We start from the raw sequence: 23,758 nt of genomic DNA on the forward strand, positions 1-23,758 counted from the left end.
CAGGGCAGTGTGTGTTCCAGAGGGCAGTGTGTGCTCCAGAAGGCAGTGTGTGTTCCAGAGGGCATTGTGTGCTCCAGAGGGCTTTGTGTATTCCAGAAGCCAATGTATACTGAGGGCAGTGTGTGTTCCAGAGAGCAGTGTGTGTTCCATAGAGCAGTGTGTGTTCCAGAGAGCAGTGTGTGCACCACAGGGCAGAGTGTGCTCCTGGGGGCAGTGTGCGTTCCAGAGGGCAGTGTGTGTTCCAGAGGGCCGTGTGTGTTCCAGAGGGCAGTGTGTGCTCCAGAGGACATTGTGGGCTCCAGAAGGCATTGAGTGTTCCAGATGGCAGTTTGTGCTCCAGAGGGCAGTGTGTGCTCCAGAGGGCAATGTGTGTTCCAGAGGGCAGTTTTTGCTCCACAGGGCAGTGTTTGCTACAGACGGCAGTCTGTGTTCCAGAGGGCAGTGTGTGTCATAGCGGGCAGTGTGTATTCCAGAGACCAATGTGTGTTCCAGAGACCAGTGTGTGTTCCAGAGGCCAATGTTACAGAGACCAATGTGTGTTCCAGAGGGCAGTGTGTGCTCCAGAGGGCAGTATGTATTCCAGAGGGCAGTGTGTGCTCCTGAGGGCATTGAGTGCTCCAGAGGGCAGTGTGTGTTCCAGAGGGCAGTGTGTGCTCCAGAGGGCAGTGTTGTTCCAGAAGGCAGTGTGTGTTCCAGTGGCCAGTGTGTGTTCCTGAGGGCAGTGTGTGTTCCAGAGGGCAGTGTGTTCCAGAGGGCAGTATGTGTTCCAGAGGGCAGTGTGTGTTCCAGTGGCCAGTGTGTGCTCCTGAGGGCAGTGTGTGTTCCAGAGGGCAGTGTGTTCTCCAGAGGGCAGTGTGTGTTCCAGAGGGCAGAGTTGTCACCAGAGGGCAGTGTGTGTTCCAGAGGGCAGTGTGTGTTCTAGCGCACAGTGTGTGCTCCAGGGGGCAGTGTGTGCTCCAGAGGGCCACGTGTGTTCCGGAGGGCAGTGTGTGTTCCAGAGGGCAATGTGTGTTCCAGTGGGCAGTTTTTGCTCCACAGGCCAGTGTTTGCTCCACAGGGCAGTGTGAGCTCCAGGGGGCAGTGTGTGTTGCAGAGGGCAGTTTGTGTTCCAGAGGGCAGTGTTTGCTCCACAGGGCAGTGTTTGCTCCACAGGGCAGTGTGTGCTCCAGAGGGCAGAGTGTGCCCCAGGGGGCAGTGTGCGTTCCAGAGGGCAGTGTGTGTTCCAGAGGGCAGTGTGTGTTCCAGAGGGCAGTGTGTGCTCCAGAGGGCATTGTGGGCTCCAGAGGGCATTGAGTGCTCCAGATGGCAGTGCGTGCTCCAGAGGGCAGTGTGTGCTCCAGAGGGCAGTGTCTGTTGAAGAGGTCAGTGTGTATTCCAGAGGTCAGTGTGTGTCCCAGAGGGCAGTGTGTGCTCCAGAGGGCATTGAGTGTTCCAGATGGCAGTGTGTGCTCCACAGGGCAGTGTTTGCTCCAGAGGGCAGTCTGTGTTCCAGAGGGCAGTGTGCGTTCTAGCGGACAGAGTGTGTTCCAGAGGGCAGTGTGTGTTCCAGAGGGCAGTGTGTGTTCCAGACGGCAGTGTGAGCTCCAGGGGGCAGTGTGTGTTGCAGAGGGCAGTTTGTCTTCCAGAGGGCAGTGTTTGCTCCACAGGGCAGTGTTTGCTCCACAGGGCAGTGTGTGTTCCAGAGGGCAGTGTGTGTTCCAGAAGGCAGTGTGTGTTCCATAGGGCAGTGTGTGTTCCAGAGGGCATTGTGCACTCCAGAGGGCATTGTGCGCTCCAGAGGGCTTTGTGTATTCCAGAAGCCAATGTATACAGAGGGCAGTGTGTGTTCCAGAGAGCAGTGTGTGTTCCAGAGAGCAGTGTGTGTTCCATAGAGCAGTGTGTGTTCCAGAGAGCAGTGTGTGCTCCACAGGGCAGAGTGTGCTCCAGGGGGCAGTGTGCGTTCCAGAGGGCAGTGTGTGTTCCAGAGGGCAGTGTGTGCTCCAGAGGGCATTGTGGGCTCCAGAGGGCATTGAGTGTTCCAGATGGCAGTTTGTGCTCCAGAGGGCAGTGTGTGCTCCAGAGGGCAGTGAGTGCTCCAGCGGGCAGTGTGTGTTCCAGAGGGCAGTGTGTGCTCCAGAGGGCAGTGTTGTTCCAGAAGGCAGTGTGTGTTCCAGTGGCCAGTGTGTGTTCCTGAGGGGAGTGTGTTCCAGAGGGCAGTGTGTGTTCCAGAGGGCAGTGTGTGTTCCAGTGGCCAGTGTGTGCTCCTGAGTGCAGTGTGTGTTCCAGAGGGCAGTGTGTTCTCCAGAGGGCAGTGTGTGTTCCAGAGGGCAGTGTTTTCACCAGAGGGCAGTGTGTGTTCCAGAAGGCAGTGTGTGTTCCAGGGGGCAGTTTTTGCTCCAGAGGGCAGCGTTTGCTCCACAGGGCAGTGTGTGTTCCAGAGGGCAGTGTGTGTTCCAGAAGGCAGTGTGTGTTCCATAGGGCAGTGTGTGTTCCAGAGGGCATTGTGCGCTCCAGAGGGCTTTGTGTATTCCAGAAGCCAATGTATACAGAGGGCAGTGTGTGTTCCAGAGAGCAGTGTGTGTTCCATAGAGCAGTGTGTGTTCCAGAGAGCAGTGTGTGCTCCACAGGGCAGAGTGTGCTCCAGGGGGCAGTGTGCGTTCCAGAGGGCAGTGTGTGCTCCAGAGGGCATTGTGGGCTCCAGAGGGCATTGAGTGTTCCAGATGGCAGTTTGTGCTCCAGAGGGCAGTGTGTGCTCCAGAGGGCATTGAGTGCTCCAGAGGGCAGTGTGTGTTCCAGAGGGCAGTGTGTGCTCCAGAGGGCAGTGTTGTTCCAGAAGGCAGTGTGTGTTCCTGAGGGGAGTGTGTTCCAGAGGGCAGTGTGTGTTCCAGAGGGCAGTGTGTGTTCCAGTGGCCAGTGTGTGCTCCTGAGTGCAGTGTGTGTTCCAGAGGGCAGTGTGTTCTCCAGAGGGCAGTGTGTGTTCCAGAGGGCAGTGTTTTCACCAGAGGGCAGTGTGTGTTCCAGAGGGCAGTGTGTGTTCTCGAGCACAGTGTGTGCTCCAGGGGGCAGTGTGTGCTCCAGAGGTCCACGTGTGTTCCGGAGGGCTGTGTGTGTTCCAGAGGGCAGTGTGTGTTCCAGAGGGCAGTGTTTGCTCCACAGGGCAGTGTTTGCTGCAGAGGGCAGTCTGTGTTCCAGAGGGCTGAGTGTGTTCGAGCGAGCAGAGTGTGTTCCAGAGGGCAGTGTGTGTTCCAGAGGGCAGTGTGGGTTCCAGAGGGCAGTGTGTGTTCCAGTGGCCAGTGTGTGCTCCTGAGTGCAGTGTGTGTTCCAGAGGGCAGTGTGTTCTCCAGAGGGCAGTGTGTGTTCCAGAGGGCAGTGTTTTCACCAGAGGGCAGTGTGTGTTCCAGAGGGCAGTGTGTGTTCTAGCGCACAGTGTGTGCTCCAGGGGGCAGTGTGTGCTCCAGAGGTCCACGTGTGTTCCGGAGGGCTGTGTGTGTTCCAGAGGGCAGTGTGTGTTCCAGAGGGCAGTGTTTGCTCCACAGGGCAGTGTTTGGTGCAGAGGGCAGTCTGTGTTCCAGAGGGCTGTGTGTGTTCTAGCGGGCAGAGTGTGTTCCAGAGGGCAGTGTGTGTTCCAGAGGGCAGTGGGTGCTCCAGAGGGCATTGTATTCTCCAGAGGGCAGTGTATGTTTCAGAGGGCAGTGTGTGTTTCAGAGGGCAGTGTGTGCTCCAGAGGGCAGTGTGTGTTCCAGGGGGCAGTGTGTGTTCCAGAGGGCAGCGTTTGCTCCACAGGGCAGTGTGTGTTTCAGAGGGCAGTGTGGGTTCCAGAGGGCAGTGTGTGTTCCAGAGGGCAGTGTGTGTTCCAGAGGGCAGTGTTTGCTCCACAGGGCAGTGTTTGCTCCACAGGGCAGTGTGTGTTCCAGAGGGCAGTGTGAGCTCCAGGATGCAGTGTGTGTTGCAGAGGGCAGTTTGTGTTCCAGAGGGCAGTGTTTGCTCCACAGGGCAGTGTTTGCTCCACAGGGCAGTGTGTGTTCCAGAGGGCAGTGTGTGCTCCAGGGGGCAGTGTGTGTTCCAGAGGGCAGTGTTTGCTCCACAGGGCAGTGTTTGCTCCACAGGGCAGTGTGTGCTCCAGAGGGCAGAGTGTGCTCCAGGGGGCAGTGTGCGTTCCAGAGGGCAGTGTGTGTTCCAGAGGGCAGTGTGTGCTCCAGAGGGCATTGTGGGCTCCAGAGGGCATTGAGTGCTCCAGATGGCAGTGTGTGCTCCAGAGGGCAGTGTGTGCTCCAGAGGGCAGTGTCTGTTCAAGAGGTCAGTGTGTATTCCAGAGGTCAGTGTGTGCCCCAGAGGGCTGTGTGTGCTCCAGAGGGCAGTGTGAGCTCCAGAGGGCATTGAGTGTTCCAGATGGCAGTGTGTGCTCCACAGGGCAGTGTTTGCTCCAGAGGGCGGTCTGTGTTCCAGAGGGCAGTGTGTGTTCTAGCGGACAAAGTGTGTTCCAGAGGGCAGTGTGTGTTCCAGAGGGCAGTGTGTGTTCCAGAGGGCAGTGTGTGCTCCAGAGGGCAGTGTGTTCTCCAGAGGGCAGCGTGTTCCAGAAGGCAGTGTGTGCTCCAGAGGGCAGTGTGTGTTCCAGAAGTCAGTGTGTGTTCCAGAGGGCAGTTTTTGCTCCACAGGGCAAAGTTTGCTCCTGTGGGCAGTGTGTGCTCCAGAGGGCAGTGTGTGTTCCAGAGGGCATTGTGTGCTCCAGAGGGCTTTGTGTATTCCAGTAGCCAATGTATACAGAGGGCAGTGTGTGTTCCAGAGAGCAGTGTGTGTTCCATAGAGCAGTGTGTGTTCCAGAGAGCAGTGTGTGCTCCACAGGGCAGAGTGTGCTCCAGGGGGCAGTGTACGTTCCAGAGGGCAGTGTGTGTTCCAGAGGGCAGTGTGTGCTCCAGAGGGCAATGTGTGTTCCAGAGGGCAGTTTTTGCTCCACAGGGCAGTGTTTGCTACAGAGGGCAGTCTGTGTTCCAGAGGGCAGTGTGTGTTATAGCGGGCAGTGTGTATTCCAGAGACCAATGTGTGTTCCAGAGACCAGTGTGTGTTCCAGAGGCCAATGTTACAGAGACCAATGTGTGTTCCAGAGGGCAGTGTGTGCTCCAGAGGGCAGTATGTATTCCAGAGGGCAGTGTGTGCTCCAGAGGGCAGTGTGTGCTCCAGAGGGCAGTGTTGTTCCAGAAGGCAGTGTGTGTTCCAGTGGCCAGTGTGAGTTCCTGAGGGCAGTGTGTGTTCCAGAGGGCAGTGTGCTCCAGAGGGCAGTGTGTGTTCCAGAGGGCAGTGTGTGTTCCAGTGGCCAGTGTGTGCTCCTGAGGGCAGTGTGTGTTCCAGAGGGCAGTGTGTTCTCCAGAGGGCAGTGTGTGTTCCAGAGTGCAGTGTTTTCACCAGAGGGCAGTGTGTGTTCCAGAGAGCAGTGTGTGCTCCACAGGGCAGAGTGTGCTCCAGGGGGCAGTGTACGTTCCAGAGGGCAGTGTGTGTTCCAGAGGGCAGTTTTTGCTCCACAGGGCAGTGTTTGCTACAGAGGGCAGTCTGTGTTCCAGAGGGCAGTGTGTGTTATAGCGGGCAGTGTGTATTCCAGAGACCAATGTGTGTTCCAGAGACCAGTGTGTGTTCCAGAGGCCAATGTTACAGAGACCAATGTGTGTTCCAGAGGGCAGTGTGTGCTCCAGAGGGCAGTATGTATTCCAGAGGGCAGTGTGTGCTCCAGAGGGCATTGAGTGCTCCAGAGGGCAGTGTGTGTTCCAGAGGGCAGTGTGTGCTCCAGAGGGCAGTGTTGTTCCAGAAGGCAGTGTGTGTTCCAGTGGCCAATGTGAGTTCCTGAGGGCAGTGTGTGTTCCAGAGGGCAGTGTGTTCCAGAGGGCAGTGTGTGTTCCAGAGGGCAGTGTGTGTTCCAGTGGCCAGTGTGTGCTCCTGAGGGCAGTGTGTGTTCCAGAGGGCAGTGTGTTCTCCAGAGGGCAGTGTGTGTTCCAGAGGGCAGTGTTTTCACCAGAGGGCAGTGTGTGTTCCAGAGGGCAGTGTGTGCTCCAGAGGGCAGTGTGTGTTCCAGAGGGAATTGTGTGCTCCAGAGGACTTTGTGTATTCCAGAAGCCAATGTATACTGAGGGCAGTGTGTGTTCCAGAGAGCAGTGTGTGTTCCATAGAGCAGTGTGTGTTCCAGAGAGCAGTGTGTGCTCCACAGGGCAGAGTGTGCTCCTGGGGGCAGTGTGCGTTCCAGAGGGCAGTGTGTGTTCCAGAGGTCAGTGTGTGTTCCAGAGGGCAGTGTGTGCTCTAGAGGGCATTGTGGGCTCCAGAGGGCATTGAGTGTTCCAGATTGCAGTTTGTGCTCCAGAGGGCAGTGTGTGCTCCAGAGGGCAATGTGTGTTCCAGAGGGCAGTTTTTGCTCCACAGGGCAGTGTTTGCTACAGAGGGCAGTCTGTGTTCCAGAGGGCAGTGTGAGTTATAGCGGGCAGTGTGTATTCCAGAGACCAATGTGTGTTCCAGAGACCAGTGTGTGTTCCAGAGGCCAATGTTACAGAGACCAATGTGTGTTCCAGAGGGCAGTGTGTGCTCCAGAGGGCAGTATGTATTCCAGAGGGCAGTGTGTGCTCCAGAGGGCATTGAGTGCTCCAGAGGGCAGTGCGTGTTCCAGAGGGCAGTGTGTGCTCCAGAGGGCAGTGTTGTTCCAGAAGGCAGTGTGTGTTCCAGTGGCCAGTGTGTGTTCAAGAGGGCAGTGTGTGTTCCAGAGGGCAGTGTGTTCCAGAGGGCAGTGTGTGTTGCAGAGGGCAGTGTGTGTTCCAGTGGCCAGTGTGTGCTCCTGAGGGCAGTGTGTGCTCCAGAGGGCAGTGTGTTCTACAGAGGGCAGTGTGTGTTCCAGAGGGCAGTGTTTTCACCAGAGGGCAGTGTGTGTTCCAGAGGGCAGTGTGTGTTCTAGCGCACACTGTGTGCTCCAGGGGGCAGTGTGTGCTCCAGAGGGCCACGTGTGTTCCGGAGGGCAGTGTGTGTTCCAGAGTGCAGTGTGTGTTCCAGAGGGCAGTGTTTGCTCCACAGGGCAGTGTTTGCTGCAGAGGGCAGTCTGTGTTCCAGAGGGCTTTGTGTGTTCTAGCGGGCAGAGTGTGTTTCAGAGGGCAGTGTGTGTTCCAGCGGGCAGTGTGCGCTCCAGAGGGCAGTGTGTTCTCCAGAGACCAATGTGTGTTCCAGAGGGCAGTGTGTGCTCCAGAGGGCAGTGTTTGCTCCAGAGGACAGTCTGTGTTCCAGAGGGCAGTGTGTGTTCTAGCGGGCAGTGTGTGTTCCAGAGACCAATGTGTGTTCCAGAGACCAGTGTGTGTTCCTTAGGCCAATGTATAAAAAGAACAATGTGTGTTCCAGAGGGCAGCGTGTGCTCCAGAGGGCAGTGTGTATTCCAGAGGGCAGTGTGTGCTCCAGAGGGCATTGAGTGCTCCACAGGGCAGTGTTTGCTCCACAGGGCAGTGTGTGTTCCAGAGGGCAGTGTGTGCTCCAGGGGGAAGTGTGTGCTGCAGAGGCCAGTGTGTGTTCCAGAGACCAGTGTGTGTTCCAGAGTCCATTGTATACAGAGGGCACTGTGTGCTACAGAGACCAGTGTGTGTTCCAGAGGCCAATGCATACAGAGGGCAATGTGTGCTCCAGAGACCTGTGTGTGCTCCAGAGACCAGTGTGTGTTCCAGAGACCAGTGTAGACAGCGGGCAGTGTGTGTTCCAGAGACCAGTGTGTGTTCCAGAGACCAATGTTTGTTCCAGAGACCAGTGTGTGTTCCAGAGGTCAATGTATACAGAGGGCAGTGTGTGTTCCAGAGGCCAATGTGGACAGCGGGCAGTGTGTGTTCCAGAGGGCAGTGTGTGTTCCAGAGGCCAATGTACACAGAGGGCAGTGTATGTTCCAGAGACCAGTGTGTGTTCCAGAGGCCAATGTCTACAGAGGGCAGTGTGTGCTCCAGAGACCAGTGTGTGTTCCAGAGGCCAATGTACACAGAGGGCAGTGTGCGCTCCAGAGACCAGTGTGTGTTCCAGAGACCAGTGTGTGTTCCAGAGGCCAGTGTGTGTTCCAGAGGGCAGTGTGTGTTCCAGATGCCAATGTATACAGAGGGCAGTGTGTGCTCCAGAGGGCAGTGTGTGTTCCAGATGCCAATGTATACAGAGGGCAGTGTGTGCTGCAGAGACCAGTGTGTGTTCCAGAGACCAGTGTGTGTTCCAGAGGCCAATGTATCCAGAGGGCAATGTGTGCTCCAGAGACCTGTGTGTGCTCCAGAGACCAGTGTGTGTTCCAGAGGCCAATGTATACAGAGGGCACTGTGTGTTCCAGAGGCCAATGTAGACAGCGGGCAGTGTGTGTTCCAGAGAACATCGTGTCTTCCAGAGACCAATGTTTGTTCCAGAGACCAGTGTGTGTTCCAGAGGTCAATGTATACAGAGGGCAATGTGTGCTCCAGAGACCAGTGTGTGCTCCAGAGACCAGTGTGTGTTCCAGAGACCAGTGTGTGTTCCAGAGGCCAATGTATACAGAGGGCAGTGAGTGTTCCAGAGACCAGTGTGTGTTCCAGATGCCAATTAATACAGAGGGCAGTGTGTGCTCCAGAGACCAGTGTGTGTTCCAGAGTCCAGTGCATGCAGAGGGCAGGGTGTGCTACAGAGACCAGTGTGTGTTCCAGAAGCCATTGTATACAGAGGGCAGTGTGTGTTCCTGAGACCAGTGTGTGTTCCAGAGGCCAATGTATACAGAGGGCAGTGTGTGTTCCAGAGACCATTGTGTGTTCCAGATGCCAGTGTTTCCAGAGGGCAGTGTGTGCTCCAGAGACCAGTGTGTGTTCCAGAGACCAGTGTGTGTTCCAGAGGCCATTGTATACAGAGGGCAGTGTGTGCTCCAGAGACCAGTGTGTGCTCCAGAGTCCAGTGTGTGCTCCAGAGTCCAGTGTGTGCTCCAGAGACCAGTGTGTGTTCCAGAGGGCATTGTGTATTCCAGAGGCCAATGTATACTGAGGGCAGTGTGTGCTCCAGAGACCAGTGTGTGTTCCAGAGGGCAGTGTGTGTTCCAGGGGCCAATGTGTACAGAGGGCAGTGTGTGCTCCAGAGGGCAGTGTGTTTTCCAGAGGCCAGTGTGTGTTCCAGAGGCCAATGTGTGTTCCAGCAGCCAATGTATACAGAGGGCTGTGTATACGCCAGAGGGCAGTGTGTGCTCCAGAGGCCAGTGTGTGTTCCAGAGATCACTGTGTGTTCCAGAGGCCAATGTATACAGAGGGCATTGTGTGTTCCAGAGACCAGTGTTTGTTTCAGAGGCCAGCGTGTGTTCCAGATGCCAATGTATACAGAGGGCAATGTGTGCTCCAGAGGGCAGTGTGTGTTCCAGAGGCCAATGTATACAGAGGGCAGTGTGTGCTCCAGAGACCAGTGTGTGTTCCAGAGGGCAGTGTGTGCTCCAGAGGGCAATGTGTTTTCTAGAGGGCAGTGTGAGCTCCAGAGGGCAGTGTGTGCTCCAGAGACCAGTGTGTGTTCCAGAGACCAGTGTGTGTTCCAGAGGCCAATGTATACCGAAGGAATGTGTGCTCCAGAGACCAGTGTGTGTTCCAGAGGCCAATGTACACAGAGGGCAGAGTGTGCTCCAGAGGCCAATGTATACTGAGGGCAGTGTTTGTTCCAGAGACCAGTGTGTTCCAGAGACCAGTGTGTTTTCCAGAGACCAGTGTGTGTTCCAGAGACCAGTGTGTGTTCCAGAGGCCAATGTATACCCAGAAACTAGTGTGTGTTCCAGAGGCCAATCTATTCAGAGGGCAGTGTGTGCTCCAGTGGGCACTGTGTGTTCCAGAGACCAGTGTGTGTTCCGGAGACCAGTGTGTGTTCCAGAGACCAATGTGTGTTCCAGAGGGCAGTGTTGTCCAGAGACCAGTGCTTGTTCCAGAGGCCAATGTATTCAGAGGGCAGTGTCTCATCCAGTGGGCAGTGAGTGCTCTAGAGGCCAGTGTGTGTTCCAGAGGGCAGTGTGTATTCCAAAGGGTGGTGTATACACCAGAGGCCAATTTACACTCCAGAGGGCAGTGTGTGCTCCAGAGGGCAGTGTGTATTCCAGAGGGCAGTGTATACTGCAATGAAAATGCAAACGTTTATTGGATTTGTTTTTTTTAAAATGCATTTTGTGGAGGTTGCATCTTATACTTGCTCACCACCTGCACACCCATCCATACCTTAACCCCTTTGACATACCTGAATTTGTAAGCCAAGCCAGTTGAAAGCCTGAAAGCCAGGTTCTGACCTGATGATGAAGATGCCAAGAAGAAATTGCATGCCCAGTCCCACAAACAGTGTTCGAAAGGATACCTGAGCAGTGGGAAGCGACAATTAGCACATGAGGGAACAAAGCACCTTGGCATACATCAGAAATATTCCACAAGCCTCACCGCAGCAAACATACTGGAATGACTGCATTGTGACTTATCCTACTTGTTTGGGGTGAAGTGTTCACATCTTGTCAGAGATGGTGGTGACATTGCTGGCCAGCCTGATCTTAGAATCATAGATTCATTGAATGGTAGAACACAGGAGGAGGCCATTCAACCCATCGTGCCTGTGTCGGCTCTTCGGAAGAGCTATCCAATTAGTCGCACTCTTTCCCCAGAGCCCTGCAAAATTTTTCCTCTTCATTCATTTAACCAATTCCCTTTTGAAAGTTATTATTGAATCTGCTTCTGTCACCCTTTCTGCCAATGCATTCCAGATTAGCACAAATCACTAAATAAATAATTTCTTTTTATCTCCTCTTTGGCTCTTTTGACAATTAACTTAAATCATTGTCGGCTTTACTGACTCTCCTGCCAGTGGAAACAGTTTCTCCTTATTTGCTCTAAAGTTCCTCATAATTTTGAACAACTTGAATAAATCTACTCGTAATCTTCTCTACTTTAAGGAGAACAATCCCAGTTTCTCCAGTCTCTTCACATAACTGAGTCTTTCATCCCAGTTACTATTCCAGTAAGTCTCTTGGCATTGACATCCTTCCTAAAGTGTGGTTCCCAGAATTGAACACAATAGTCCAGCAGAGGCCTAACCAGTCATTTCTAATATCTTAGCATAACTTCCTCGCTTTGGTAGTCAAAGCCTCTATTTTTGAAACCAAAGAATCCGTATGCCTTTAGCCTTAACTACTCATCCTGCCACCTTCAAAGATGTGTGTGCATCAACCCCAAGGTCTCTCTGTTTCTGTTTTCCGGTGGAAAGGGTGACTAGCAGTTGGAAATTGGGGAGAAATTGAGCCTCGGTTTGTGACCCACCCTATGGATTTTGCAGGTGGACCTAGAATTAGGTGGGGAGGGGCTACACCAGAAACATGTGGGAGCGTATTGTCCTGGTTAGGCCTCCGCACATGGTCCTACACTGGTTGGTGGAACCCATTTTCAATCTTCAGTGTCAATGGGAAGAGTATATGTTGTGCACACTCCTCCCATTGGCTCCAAGCTTGGAGCAGCCTAACCAGCAGTCATTAAAGAGCTGCTGCAGGCCGCTCAAAAACACTTAAACTTCAAGGGTACATGTGATTTCTAGGCAGTTAGTCAGAGGATTAATGATTCTCCTGGCCACTCCAAAGTCGACCCACACTCTGGCCAACTCTTCCTGGGATCACCATGTTGCACCATTGCTGGGTCTTCATCTCCCTTCAATCTGCGAGGTGCTTGGATTGTGTGATTTTGTGGAAATGAGGGCCTTAGCTTCAACCGTAGGGTATTCTTGTAGTGAGCAACCCTGCTTGCCTTGTCCCTTACCCAATGCTTTGGGTGAGAGGTGGCAGTACCTTCGCAGCCTCTTGACTTGGTAGCCTCCTCCCAACCCCATCCCCCAACTGACATGACAGGACCTCACCGAATCGGGCCGCTTTTGAGACGAGGTGACTCACCGCCTGAGGCTTTTTAGAGAAGACAAAGAGTATGATGACGAGCAGGCACAGTCCTCCGAAGGAGATCAGTTGCTCTGGCCTCCTTGCTGTGTCAATGGCTAACCAGGCAACCAATCCCACCAATGCCAATAAGGTAAATATCCTAACGGAAATAAACAGGAGTAAAGTCAACAGTTAGCCCACTTATTTATTTCAACACATTTTGTTTAACAGCTCATAAGATTGAGGTGAAATGTCTTGAGGGTTTTGCCTGTTGTGGTGAGCGCACCCACTTTGGAGTGAAGTGCTTCGTATTTTAGAGCCTTCATGAGGTGGCAGTTGTGGCTCAGTGGATAGTACTCTTATCTCTGATTCTGATGGTTGTGTGTTCAAGTCCCCTTCTAGAAGTTAGAGCATATAGTCCAGACTGACATTCCAGTGTGGTACTGAGGGAATGCTGCACTGTTGGAGATGCTGTATTTCAGATGAGGTGTTAAACTGAGGCTCTATCTGCTATCTCAGAGCCCATGGCCCAGGCTGGAGCAAGGAAATTCTAAATCAATGGTGTTGTCCCCAATATTTATCCTTAAACAACTTCACGAACGAAGCATAGATTATTAGCGTTAAAGCACTTTGTGACATCATGAATAGATGTATAAATGCAAGTTTTCTCTTTAAATCATCACATGGGAACAAGGTGGATCCTACCAGACTAATATCAAACAGTGGAAGACACACAGGGATAGCAGCATTTGTGTGCAGTCCAAGTGAAAATGACTTACCATTTAAACCATTTGGAATATTGCCGGAGGCAGGATCTCACAGGGGTGAAGAGGTGAACAATCCTTTTTCCCAGAAACTTTTTTATGAGATCATAAATCACAAAGAAAGCAACCACACTGGTCATTATGAGGAGAGCGAGGGCCCGTTGAACGTTGAGTATACAGGCAGTGATGAGGAATCCAAGAAAGGCTAGGTTGGTGAGTAACAAACAAACCATTAATTTCTCGGGCATAATCTTTTTTGCACTCAGTAAAGTTTGGGCTTTCATTGCTGTCAAACATTCCTCTTCTGATCCCCAAAACCCCCTCCTGGTTGGTCTATCCCTGCTGCCCCGCTCAGAGCCTCTGACTAAGATTGTCATCGGGACCTGATCTGCGTATTTAAAGAAGGACCCCGCTTGCATCCTGTGGGTGTTTTGCTCACCTGCTCAAGATCCGGACAGTTTGGGAAGGCAGCAGTTTCAGAGGAGGTAAGTGACTGCCTCATTTTAACTGTCCCCTTTGCTCAGTTTCCAGGGTCATTATCTCTGTTTAATATAGTTTTTAACATGAGGCAGTCTGGATTATTAACAAGGCATTGTGCTCCAACATGAGAAGACAGGCTGGTGGAATGGGTGAACACGTGGCAGATGAAATTTAATGCAGGGAAGTGTGAAGTGATACATTTTGGTAGGAAGGATGAGGAGAAGCAATCTATAATAAAGGATAAAATTCTAAAGGCGGTGCAGAAGTAGAGGGACCTGGGGGTATATCTGCACAAATCATTGAAGGTGGCAAGACAGGTTGAGAAAGTGATTAAAAAGGCAAATGGGATCCTGGGCTTTATAGAGGCACAGAGTACAAAAGCAAGGAAGTTATGGTGAACCTTTACACAACACTGGTTTGGCCTCAGCTGGAGTATTGTGTCCAATTCTGGGCACCACACTTTCGGAAGGATGTGAAGGTGCAGAAAAGATTCACAAGAATGGTTCCAGGGATGAGAGATTTCAGTTACCTGGATAGATTAGAGAAGCTGGGGCTGTGGTGGTGACAGATTCAATTGCGGCTTTCAAAAAGGAATTGGATATTTATCTGAAGAGAAACGAATTTGCCACAGGGAAAAGGCAGGGGACAAGGAGGAGCTGAGCTGCTCTTACAGAGACCTGACATGGACACGATGGACTGAATGGCCTCCTTCTGTGTTGTAACCATTCTATGATTCTATCCCACTGCACCAGTCTAACACTTCCATCTTCCACTCTAGCCATCTTTGTAGCTGTTCTGAGTGAGGTCTGCCTACTTAGTCTAAATATGGGCCATATTTGAGGCAGATTATCCTATTGACATACTTCTCGTGGGATGAGTGTTAAGACTGACCCAAGTTATAGCTCATAAAGAAAGTAAACGTTAACCTTATCTGTGGGGGCAGAATTTAAACCCAGAAGGAAAGATAACCCCACGGTGCCAGCCAACATCCTCAATGAATAACTTTTACCTCCGAGGAGGAGCACAATGATGACATATTTGATGACAGTAGCGTGAGCTTTGTATGCAAACTTCACTCCTGAGACAGACTGAGATATTTTACTGAAAAAAAAGAGAGATAAATCTGTCAACCCATTGCTCAGAGAAAAGGTTTCCAGATTATTCCAAGAGCTGAACATTTGAGTCTAACATTTGACATACTCCAGTGAATTAGTGTTGTGTGCCTTGGAATCAAGTCAATGTATCCAAGCCACTCAGTAGGCAAATCATCAATTTAGCCAAGTTGATAGGTCATCTGGTTATCACCCCATTTGTTCCAGAAAATAATCTTGGGCTCAGCTTCCTTCATTACAACTTCTGCTTCATATTGTAAAAATGACGTAATTCTCTATCCAACCAGCAGAAACATTCTTCCTCTCTGATTTTTTTCATTGGTGGTGGGGGGGGGGGGGGGGGGTGGTTTATCACCTTCGGGAGAATGAGAGGAAGGGAAAGAATTGGTTGAGAATGATTGGTGAATGAAAAACTACATTGGTGCCACTGCATTCATTGACGTGAGAGACAGTCTCAGAGTATGCAAATAATGTGGTAGAATTTGTCGTGGGCAGTAGTGCAAAATGGGCAGTTTCAAATTGGCTGCCTGTTATATTTCCCATCTGATATTCACTTCTGTAGAAGGGAATATTAAGCAGGGCATGTAACAGGTGGGCAGTATAATATTGCCCATTTAGAAATACCACCCTATAAATTTCTACCCCTTTCAGTTAGTCCTAGACCAGGTCCAACACAGCCAGTTGTGGAGTAAAGTTCTACCTATTCTGTTCAATCACAGTGCCTTAGTGCTCAGGTTCTCAAGAATGCATCCTACTGTACAGGTGTGAAATCTTTCACTTCCCACATCAACTATCTTCTCCATAAGTCTGCCAATTTCATTCCAAAATCAAATTAGCTGAACGAGTTAAGATGGAGTAATCGGGCACTGGAGGCTCTTTTGATAACTACAAATATTCTTTGGCGGCACAGCATATGCTTCATGGCCTCACTAGGTCCAGACTTAGTGACCCATTCTGGTGTGATCCCATCGGACTTACAGTAACAGCACATTTCAGAATGGCTGGGGATTGTCGGGGGCAATAGTGAGTGGGTAGGTGGTGGCCTAGCAATGTACAGCCTCCAGCTAATGCTCTGGGGGCATGGGTTCAAATCCCACTACATCAGGTGATGAAGTTTGAATTCAATCAATAAAAATCTGGAATTAGAAGCTAGTCTAATGGTGACCATGAAACCCTTGTCAATTGTTATTAAAAACCCATCTGGTTTATTCATGTCCTTACCTGGTCTGGCCTACATGTGACTGCAGACCCACAGCAATGTGGTAGATCTCTGAAATGGCCTAACAAGCCACTCAATTCAAGGGCAATTAGGGATGAGCAATAAATGCAGGCCGAGCCAATGCTGTCCACATCCCATGAACATATAAAGAACAGTTAATGCCAAAAAGGCTTCTTATAGTTGTTAGGAACCCTCCAATTAACATCAAGAGCTTCTGTTTTATCCCTATTGAAGTGCTTAGGAATGCTGTTTGAATGTTCAAGGTATCAATTGATGTTCTGCAGAAGCAGACTTGCTCAGAGATATCCAGCTTTAACAGCAATGTTCCATTCTGGTCAAGGACCTTACTGAAGGGCCATCTATTCCAGCCAGCAGCTGGTTTAAAGAGGTGCACAGTCTATCAGGCGTGGCTGGTAAGGTCCCGAATTTGATGGTGTTATCATCTGACATTGCTTTGGCCAGACCCCATTCTGAGTACTGCATACAGTTTTGGAACTGTTGCATAATGTAGACTTGTATTCTCTTGAGTTCAGAAAGTTGAAGGGGTGATCTGATCAAGTAGCTTTAAATAATTAAAGGATGAGATATGGGGAATCTGTTTCCTCTGGGAAATCTAGAACGAGGCAGCACAAGCTTAAAAGTTTGATCTGGGTCATTCAGGGATGAAATAAGGGGGCACTTTTTCACACAAAGGTTAGCGGAAATCTGGAACTCTCTTCCTCAAAAGTCTGCAAATGCTGGGACAATTGGAGTTTTCACGAGTGAAATGGATAGAGTTTTGTTAAGTAAGGGTGTCAAGGAACAAAGGTGGGAAAATGGATGATCCAATTGAATGCTCGAGCAGGCTCAAGGGGCAGAATGGCCTCCTCCTGTTCTTAGTGTTCCGATGATCCCTTCAGAAACAAAACAGCACTGATATGTGAAGAAAATAACTCATAATTCCTTTTGATACGTACCTCAGAAATTTTGGGGTCCTTTTCCTTCCAGATGATTTTTGCTGAGGATCACCTGGGGGTTTGGAAAATGCACCTTCCTGCATAGATAAGAGACAAATAAAAGGAATCCAACAGGATTAACAATCTCACTTTGATGGAAGTGGATCAAGTATATATAAAGGGTGTGCAGAACACTTACCTCCATTTCAAATCCTGGATTGTCCATACAATAATCATGTTTTATTTCAGATGAAGTCTTTCTGTCGTCCATTTCCAAGTTTCACTTGAGCGTACATAAAAAAGAGTTTAATAATTAAAGAAAAATAGTCGCTTATCAGAACTAACAAACAGAAGCGGTTAAGAATGAAGAAAGGTCATTCAACTGATACCTCTGAATCAGCCAATTGTTGCTGAATATTTTGCCTATTTCCAGCCCATATTTGGACATCCCTGTATAACATTGTAACCCACAGTGATCTTGTTTCTATTTTACAGTTGAACAGGTTGTAGCTGTTAGCCCAGCACCAACAATCATCGATAAATCCAACAAAGGATGGTCATGGTATCTTCAGCACTTTTTGCATATTCCCTCTGTCACACATGCGTGATTACTCTCATGAGCTTTATCTTGTCTTTCCCACTCAGCCTCCCTTACGGTTCCTCGACACTTTTCCCAACTTTCCCGCCCAATGCCCTTACTCTGCTTTTAGTTCCCCAGAGCTTTCTGGGATTCCATCACTGCTCAAGGTATTCAGGGCACTGCTCTATCGGACTAGTTCCATAGTTAAATGTGGCTGTGGACCGTAGTTGTGGATAAGGTCAGAGCCTGAATCCATTAGCAAGGTTCCGTTACTGGTAAAGGTTCTGGTATAACTGCACTGCCTGTTTATGGCTACATGTAGGTATTTACCGGGCAGTTACTTGGGAGCAGATAGGAGGTCAGTAGGTACCTGCATCTGCTTCTTTTTATTGACAGTAGGTACAGCCTAAAAAAAAAAGTTGTCAACCAATTCAGCTTCCGAGATGTCCCAAACTGGAGTACAAGGACCTTGCACTCAATTGCACCCAACACTGGGTTATACCGCACCAAGGCTCCTTCGACAGCACCTTCCAAACCCGCGACCTCTACCAACTAGAAGGACAAGGGCAGCAAATGCATGGGAACACGACCACCTGTAAGTTTCCCTCCAAGTCACACACCATCCTGACTTGGAACTATATCACTGTTCCTTCAGTGTCGCTGGGTCAAAATCCTGGAACTCCCTCCCTAACAGCACTGTGGGAGTACCTACCCCACATGGACTGCAGCGGTTCAAGAAGGCAGCTCACCATCACCTTCTCAAGGGCGATTAGGGATGGGCAATAAATGCTGGCCTGGCCAGCGACGCCCACATCCCATAAATGAATTTTACAAAAACGGGATCAATACATTTGTGTATGATGATACAACAGTTTCCCATGTGAAGCCGCTCCTGTAACAATGAACCTATCCATCTCCAGCTCCTAGCCTCATCTCAGCTCCTTCCTGAAACCTGAGTTTCCATCATGTTGACTCTGATACCACAAGCTTTTCCTAATTCATTCTACCATGATGTCGCTGCTGTTCACCCTATCTCCCTTGAGTTCAGCAACCTTGATCTCTTGAAGCTAAAAATATCTATCCTTGACTTAACTAACTTCATCTGCTGCCATTATAGCTCTCCTAACCTGTCTAGAGCATTCAGCCTTCTAATAGATAAATTCAAGCTGGGAAACCTACCTTCAACATGGCTAAATACATCATTGTTGGTGTTTCTAATGTTCAAGTTGAACAGTAGATCCAGTTCTCTTCTACAGACCAGTATAGTAGTGTAGTGGTTATATTACTAGATTAGTAATGCAGCAAACATGAGCTCATAGCCTACCATAGGAGTTTGAGAATTTGGATTCAGTTAAAAAGTAAATATGACCATGTAGCCATCAGTTTGTAGTAAAAACCCAATTGATCGTGACTCCAGTCCCAAACCAACATGGTTGATTCATAACTTCCCTCTGAAGTGGCCTAACAAGCTATTCAGTTGTATGAAATCACTTAACAGCCCTGAGGGAAATCTTTCACATGCAGTTTCTTCATATTTCTTCCAAAGTCCAAGCAGCAACAAAGATGTCTTGCATTTAATGTTACATTACTTCATCTGCTTGCAATATTTTATATACACAAAATAAGTGTTTCCTTGGGAGTGATAGTAAACTCATGTTGCCCGTTGTGGTCCTGGACCTCATTTATCAGCCACTCAGTGTAACTTGCTGGTTGCGAGAGGGGCACAAAGATCAAAAATTTCGTGAGTGGTCGTGCCAGCCGACAGGTTGGGCCTGAGAATGGGGGGGGGGGGGGGGGGGGGAGGGGGGCGGTTGTCGGGTAAGTGAGTTGACCCCGGAAAGATATGAACACAGGCCAGAAGTATTTTTGTGGAAGTGGAGGGGGGAGGCAAACTTTTACAAAAATGAAAGATAAAAATAAGAGCGGCCTTTTCTTGTGTGTGCACCAGTGTGGTCCCTTTAAGAACTACTGATTAGGCAACTCGACACCTGGCACACCCACTTGTGCCTAAAAATTTCAAAGCACGTCCTGACACTGGCGTAGGGCTCTGATTTGCATATTTAAAGTGCCTTCGTCCTGAAACAAGTGGACGTGCTGCTTGCCCATTTAAGGACCCCACTGAAAATTACGTGAGTGGGTGGGAGGACTTTGGCTTCAAGGGGCAGCCGTGGTGCCACTCTCCTTCCACACTTTTTAACAGCCTTTTCTTTCAGGCAGTAAAAGGGCAGTCACCAATCGTTAACTGCCCCCCTTGCTTCGGTCCACTATCGCGGTGTGTTTAGGCTGGTGCTGTGTGAGCTAATAGTGTTTCGCAATATTTCCTGCAAAGTGAGAGCACATCCTGAGCCTGTTAGCACACAGCCCTACGGAAACAGCAGAGGGACCTTCTTCCCATAATGTCCTGCAAAATAGATCTCATCAGTATGCAAATATAAACTTCAAAGGAATTTCACTGAACTAGATCAGCAACCACTCAGGTTACATTGCGATAATGAGTACCTTGTGTACATACTTTGCAGAAATACAGGATACATAATGTGACAAAGCCATGCCAGTTAAGTTCCAAGTTACTACAACAGAAATTGCCCAGATAAATATTGGAGTTGTGGGTGGGGAAATGGTGGTGCAAGGTGATTTGATCTACAAAAGTCTGGTCAACTAGTTTATGAAAAAATGTTCAAAGCAGCACAGAGAGATGTCTCAAAATCACTGCCTACATTTTCTCATAGAGGGAGAGAGTCAGAGAGTCATACAGCACAGAAACAAGCCCTTCTGGCCTGGTTGGGTGAACATAGCCCTGACTTAACAATTAACCAATCGACAATTGATTACCCTACTGTAGGTTATCTAAGGACACATTTCCCCTGCCCTTCCCCCTCCCCGCTGCATTCCAGTTCTTCACTGCACATATCTGCTCTCCCACCTTGCACCCTCTGTTAACCTGAGTTCACTAAAACTCTGCTGCCTGTATTGTAACTCACACCAAGTCCCATTCACCCATCACACCTATCACACCTGTGTTTGCTGACTGACATGAGCTCCCTGTCCTGTATAACATCCCAGAAATGAAGAGGGAGTTCCAGGAATGGCTTCATGGAGGTTTTGGACATGGCTCAGTGTGTAAGTCTCTCATCTTTAAATCAGAAGTTTGTGGGTTCAAATCCCACTCCAGACAGCTAAGCACAAAATCATCTGCTGCACCGTTGAAGATGCTGTTGCTCAGATGAAAAGTTAAAGTGAAGCTCCTTCAGGTGGATATAAAAGATATTGTGGAACCATTTCAAAGAAGGGCAGAGAGTTCTCCTTGGTATCCAGGCCACCAGGCTCACCACCACCTTCTCAGGGGCAATTAGGGATGGGCAATAAATGCTGCCCGTAAATGCTCCCACCAATAAATGTTTACATCCCATGAAAGAATTTAAAAAAAATACTTGTCCCTTAACCAGCATCCCTAAAAGCTTATTATCTGGTCATTTGTGGGATCTTGCTGTGTGAAAATTGGCTCCTGGCTTTCTTGCATTACAACAGTGAAAATACTCCAAAAGTACCTCATTGGCTGTAAAGTGCTTTGGGACATCTTGACGTCATGACAGGCGCTATATAAATGCAAAGCTTTCCTTCTATCTCTTCTCATTTGACTGGTTCCATTGGGCCTGTCCAGCACAGAGACTTTGCTTGAGCTGCTGCAGAAATGCCCCTGGAAGTTCCACAGCAATGTTTAAAGCAGCAGAGATCTGAGGCTGACCATCACATCCAGGGAACTGGACTTTCCCCGGGGTCAAGGGGTAAGGGTTTACAGGCTGGACATTTGGCCCATTAGCACCTTTTGTTGGGGTGTGTGAGCGTCCAAAATGGTGTCAGCAGTGTGAGTGCACATCTGGGGACCTAACTATGCGGAATGACCTGTTGGTGAGGCCATTAGCACATCTGCAGTGAGCATCCACCGGAATTATTCAGAGCAGACAGATATTGCGTTGCATGTTGATCTGACACCATTTTGGAGCTCTACGTTCAAGCTAATACTGTCTCTGAACCTTGCACAGCTGAACACACGTTCAGCAGCAGGAAGGAACTCCCACCAGCGATATTTGAAAGGGATCATCAACCGCTTATAGGTTAGTTCCTGGTTCATTTATTCTGGCTGTTACAAGATTGAACAAGTGTTTGTGCTATCTGGAGTTGCAGAAAATAAAAGCTCATGGTGTAGGGGGTAACATATTGGCATGGTTAGAAGATTGGCTAGCTAACAGGAAACAGAGAGTAGGCATAAATGGATCATTTTCTGGTTGGCAAGATGTAACATGCAGTATGCCACAGGGATCAGTGCTGGGGCCTCAACTGTTTACAATTTATATAAATGACTTGGATGAAGGGACCGAAGGTATGGTTGCTAAATTTGCTGAAGACACAAAGATAGGTCGGAAAGTAGATTGTAAAGCGGACATAAGGAGGCTACAGAGGGATATAGATAGGTTAAGTGAGTGAGCAAAGACCTGGCAAATGGAATATAATGGAGGAAAATGTGAAATTGTCCATTTTGGCAGGAAGAATAAAAAGAGAAGCATATTATCTAAATGGTGAGAGTTTGCAGAGCTCTGAGATGCAGAGGGATCTGGGTGTCCTAGTGTATGAATCGCAAAAGGTTAGTATGCAGGTTCAGCAAGTAATTAGGAAAGATAATAGAATATTATCGTTTATTGCGAGGGGAATTGTATACAAAAGTAGGGAGGTTATGCTTCAGTTATGCAGGGCATTGGTGAGACCACATCTGGAGTACTGTGTACAGTATTGATATCCTTATTTAAGGAAGGATGTAAATTCGTTGGAAGCAGTTCAGAGAAGGTTTACTAGACTAATACCTAAAATGGGTGGGTTGTCTTATGAGGAAAGGTTGGACAGGCCAGGCTTGTATCTGCTGGAGTTTAGAAGATCCTGAGGGGTCTTGACAGGGTGGATGTGGAAAGGATGTTTCCCCTTGTGGGAGAATCTAGAAGTAGGGGTTCATTCTTTAAAAATAAAGGGTCACCCATTTAAGACAGAGATGAGAAGAAATTTTTTCTCTTCAAGGGTCGTGAGTCTTTGGAACTCTCTTCCTCAAAAGACGGTGGGAGCAGAGTCTTTAAATATTTTTAAGGCAGAGGTAGATAGTTTCTTGATAAGCAAGGGGGTGAAAGGTTATCGAGGGTAGGAGGGAATGTGGAATCGAGGTTATAATCAGATCAGCCATGATCTTATTGAATGGTGGAGCAGGCTCAAGGGGCCGAGTGGCCTCCTCCTGCTCCTAATTCATCTGTTCATATATATGGAATCTGTCCTTATCTCAATTAATGGGATGCCCCGGTCAAAATCACAAAGAGTGATTGTTTCCCCCGGATGTGGGGTCAGGACCCAGAAACCACCCTGACACCTGTTTCCTGCCCCCGACGTGAAAATTCAGCCCAATGTGTGGATGTCCTCACTGAAATCTGCTACCTGCTGCAATCACACCTGTAACCTCAGAGCAGGGCAAGGATTGGATTGTCAGTGACTGTGAAGGTGACTGCAGTGATGAACATTTATTGAACTGGTGATATGTGAAACATCTTGTAGTTTGCCATTCACTGTTGCATATGGGAGGTGGGTGCCAGATGTCAATTTCCCCCATACAGGAACCGAAAGGGATTCCACTCTCTCATGGCCCAGCTGGTGTGTGACCATAGGCAGTGAATCATGTAGGTCAATTCCTTTTATCCTGGCAGCAATCATGATGTCTTCATTCTGCGGCGGTCCACTGTGCCAACTGCATTTGAGCCACTATGCCAAAGGAAAGGGTGGTTACTGGGTGGCAAGGGCTGTCTACTGACTACATCTGATGACTTTGGTGTAGAACCCATTCACACGTGTAGCAGTTATACAATGAAAACCATGCTGCCACACAAAACGTGTTAGAACAGATCATTTGTGTAATGAAACACTTCCACTGCCTGGACCACACTGGAGGAATGGCCAATCACATAACTAGGGCTGTGGACAGGGCTTTAAACTAACAAGGGGGGTGGGGGTGGGGTAAGGTTTGGGAAAAGGGAAATTTAGAACGACAGAGAAAAATTAACAAAAAATTCTACATTGGCAAATAAGGTCATTGCAGGGAATAGAGGTTTAAAAAAAGAATTTAAAGTTCCTTTATATGAATGCACGAAGCATCTGCAATAAGATAGACGAACTAGTGGCACGAGTAGAGATAAATGATCTAGATCTAATTGCCATTACCGAGACGTGATCACAAGGAGATCAAGGTTGGGAAATGAATATTCCAAGGTACACAATATTTTGGAGATACAGACAGAATGGAAAAAGAGGAGGGGTAGCCCTGATAGTAAAGGATGACAGAAGGACATTAATAGGAAGGGATCAGGCCTCAGAAGATCATGAAGTAGAATCAGTTTGGGTGGAAATTAGGAATAGCAGGAGTCAGAAAACACTGGTGGGAGTAGGCTCCCTAACAGTAGTTATATTATTGGACAGAACATTAAATGGGAAATTATTGGAGCAAGTAAAAAAGGTAATGTATTAATAGTGGGGGACATTAATCTGCATATAGACTGGGACAATCAAATTGGCAACAGTGGTCTAGAAGATGAGTTTGTAGAATACTTTTGTGACAGTTTCTTTGAGCAATACATTGTAGCAATACAGACTAGGGATAAAGCTATCTTAGATCTCCTACTGTGTAATGAAGCAGGGTTAATAAGCAATGTAATCATAAAAGATCTACTGGGAAATAGTGATCATAATACCATTCAATTTCATGTTAAGCTTGAAAGTGACACATTTCAATAAC

The 23,758-nt window shown here is 48.9% G+C and overlaps 1 protein-coding gene across 3 annotated transcripts in view; it reads right to left on the minus strand.

Annotated features, from left to right (window-relative positions):
• Window positions 1-23,758, minus strand: part of slc28a1 (solute carrier family 28 member 1) — a 268,104-nt gene that overhangs the window by 208,663 nt on the left and 35,683 nt on the right. For all 3 annotated transcript variants that reach the window (XM_068015396.1, XM_068015395.1, XM_068015394.1), the window contains exons 2-7: window positions 16,558-16,641; window positions 16,380-16,456; window positions 14,102-14,193; window positions 12,628-12,817; window positions 11,867-12,008; window positions 10,183-10,296 (exon numbers count right to left, since the gene is read on the minus strand). In XM_068015396.1, the coding sequence (XP_067871497.1) occupies window positions 10,183-10,296; window positions 11,867-12,008; window positions 12,628-12,817; window positions 14,102-14,193; window positions 16,380-16,456; window positions 16,558-16,629 (687 nt within the window). In that variant the 5' untranslated portion in view covers window positions 16,630-16,641. The remainder of the gene's footprint in view (window positions 1-10,182; window positions 10,297-11,866; window positions 12,009-12,627; window positions 12,818-14,101; window positions 14,194-16,379; window positions 16,457-16,557; window positions 16,642-23,758) is intronic.

Source organism: Heterodontus francisci, chromosome 35 (assembly GCF_036365525.1).
Source record: "Heterodontus francisci isolate sHetFra1 chromosome 35, sHetFra1.hap1, whole genome shotgun sequence".
NCBI classification, from domain to species: domain Eukaryota; kingdom Metazoa; phylum Chordata; class Chondrichthyes; order Heterodontiformes; family Heterodontidae; genus Heterodontus; species Heterodontus francisci.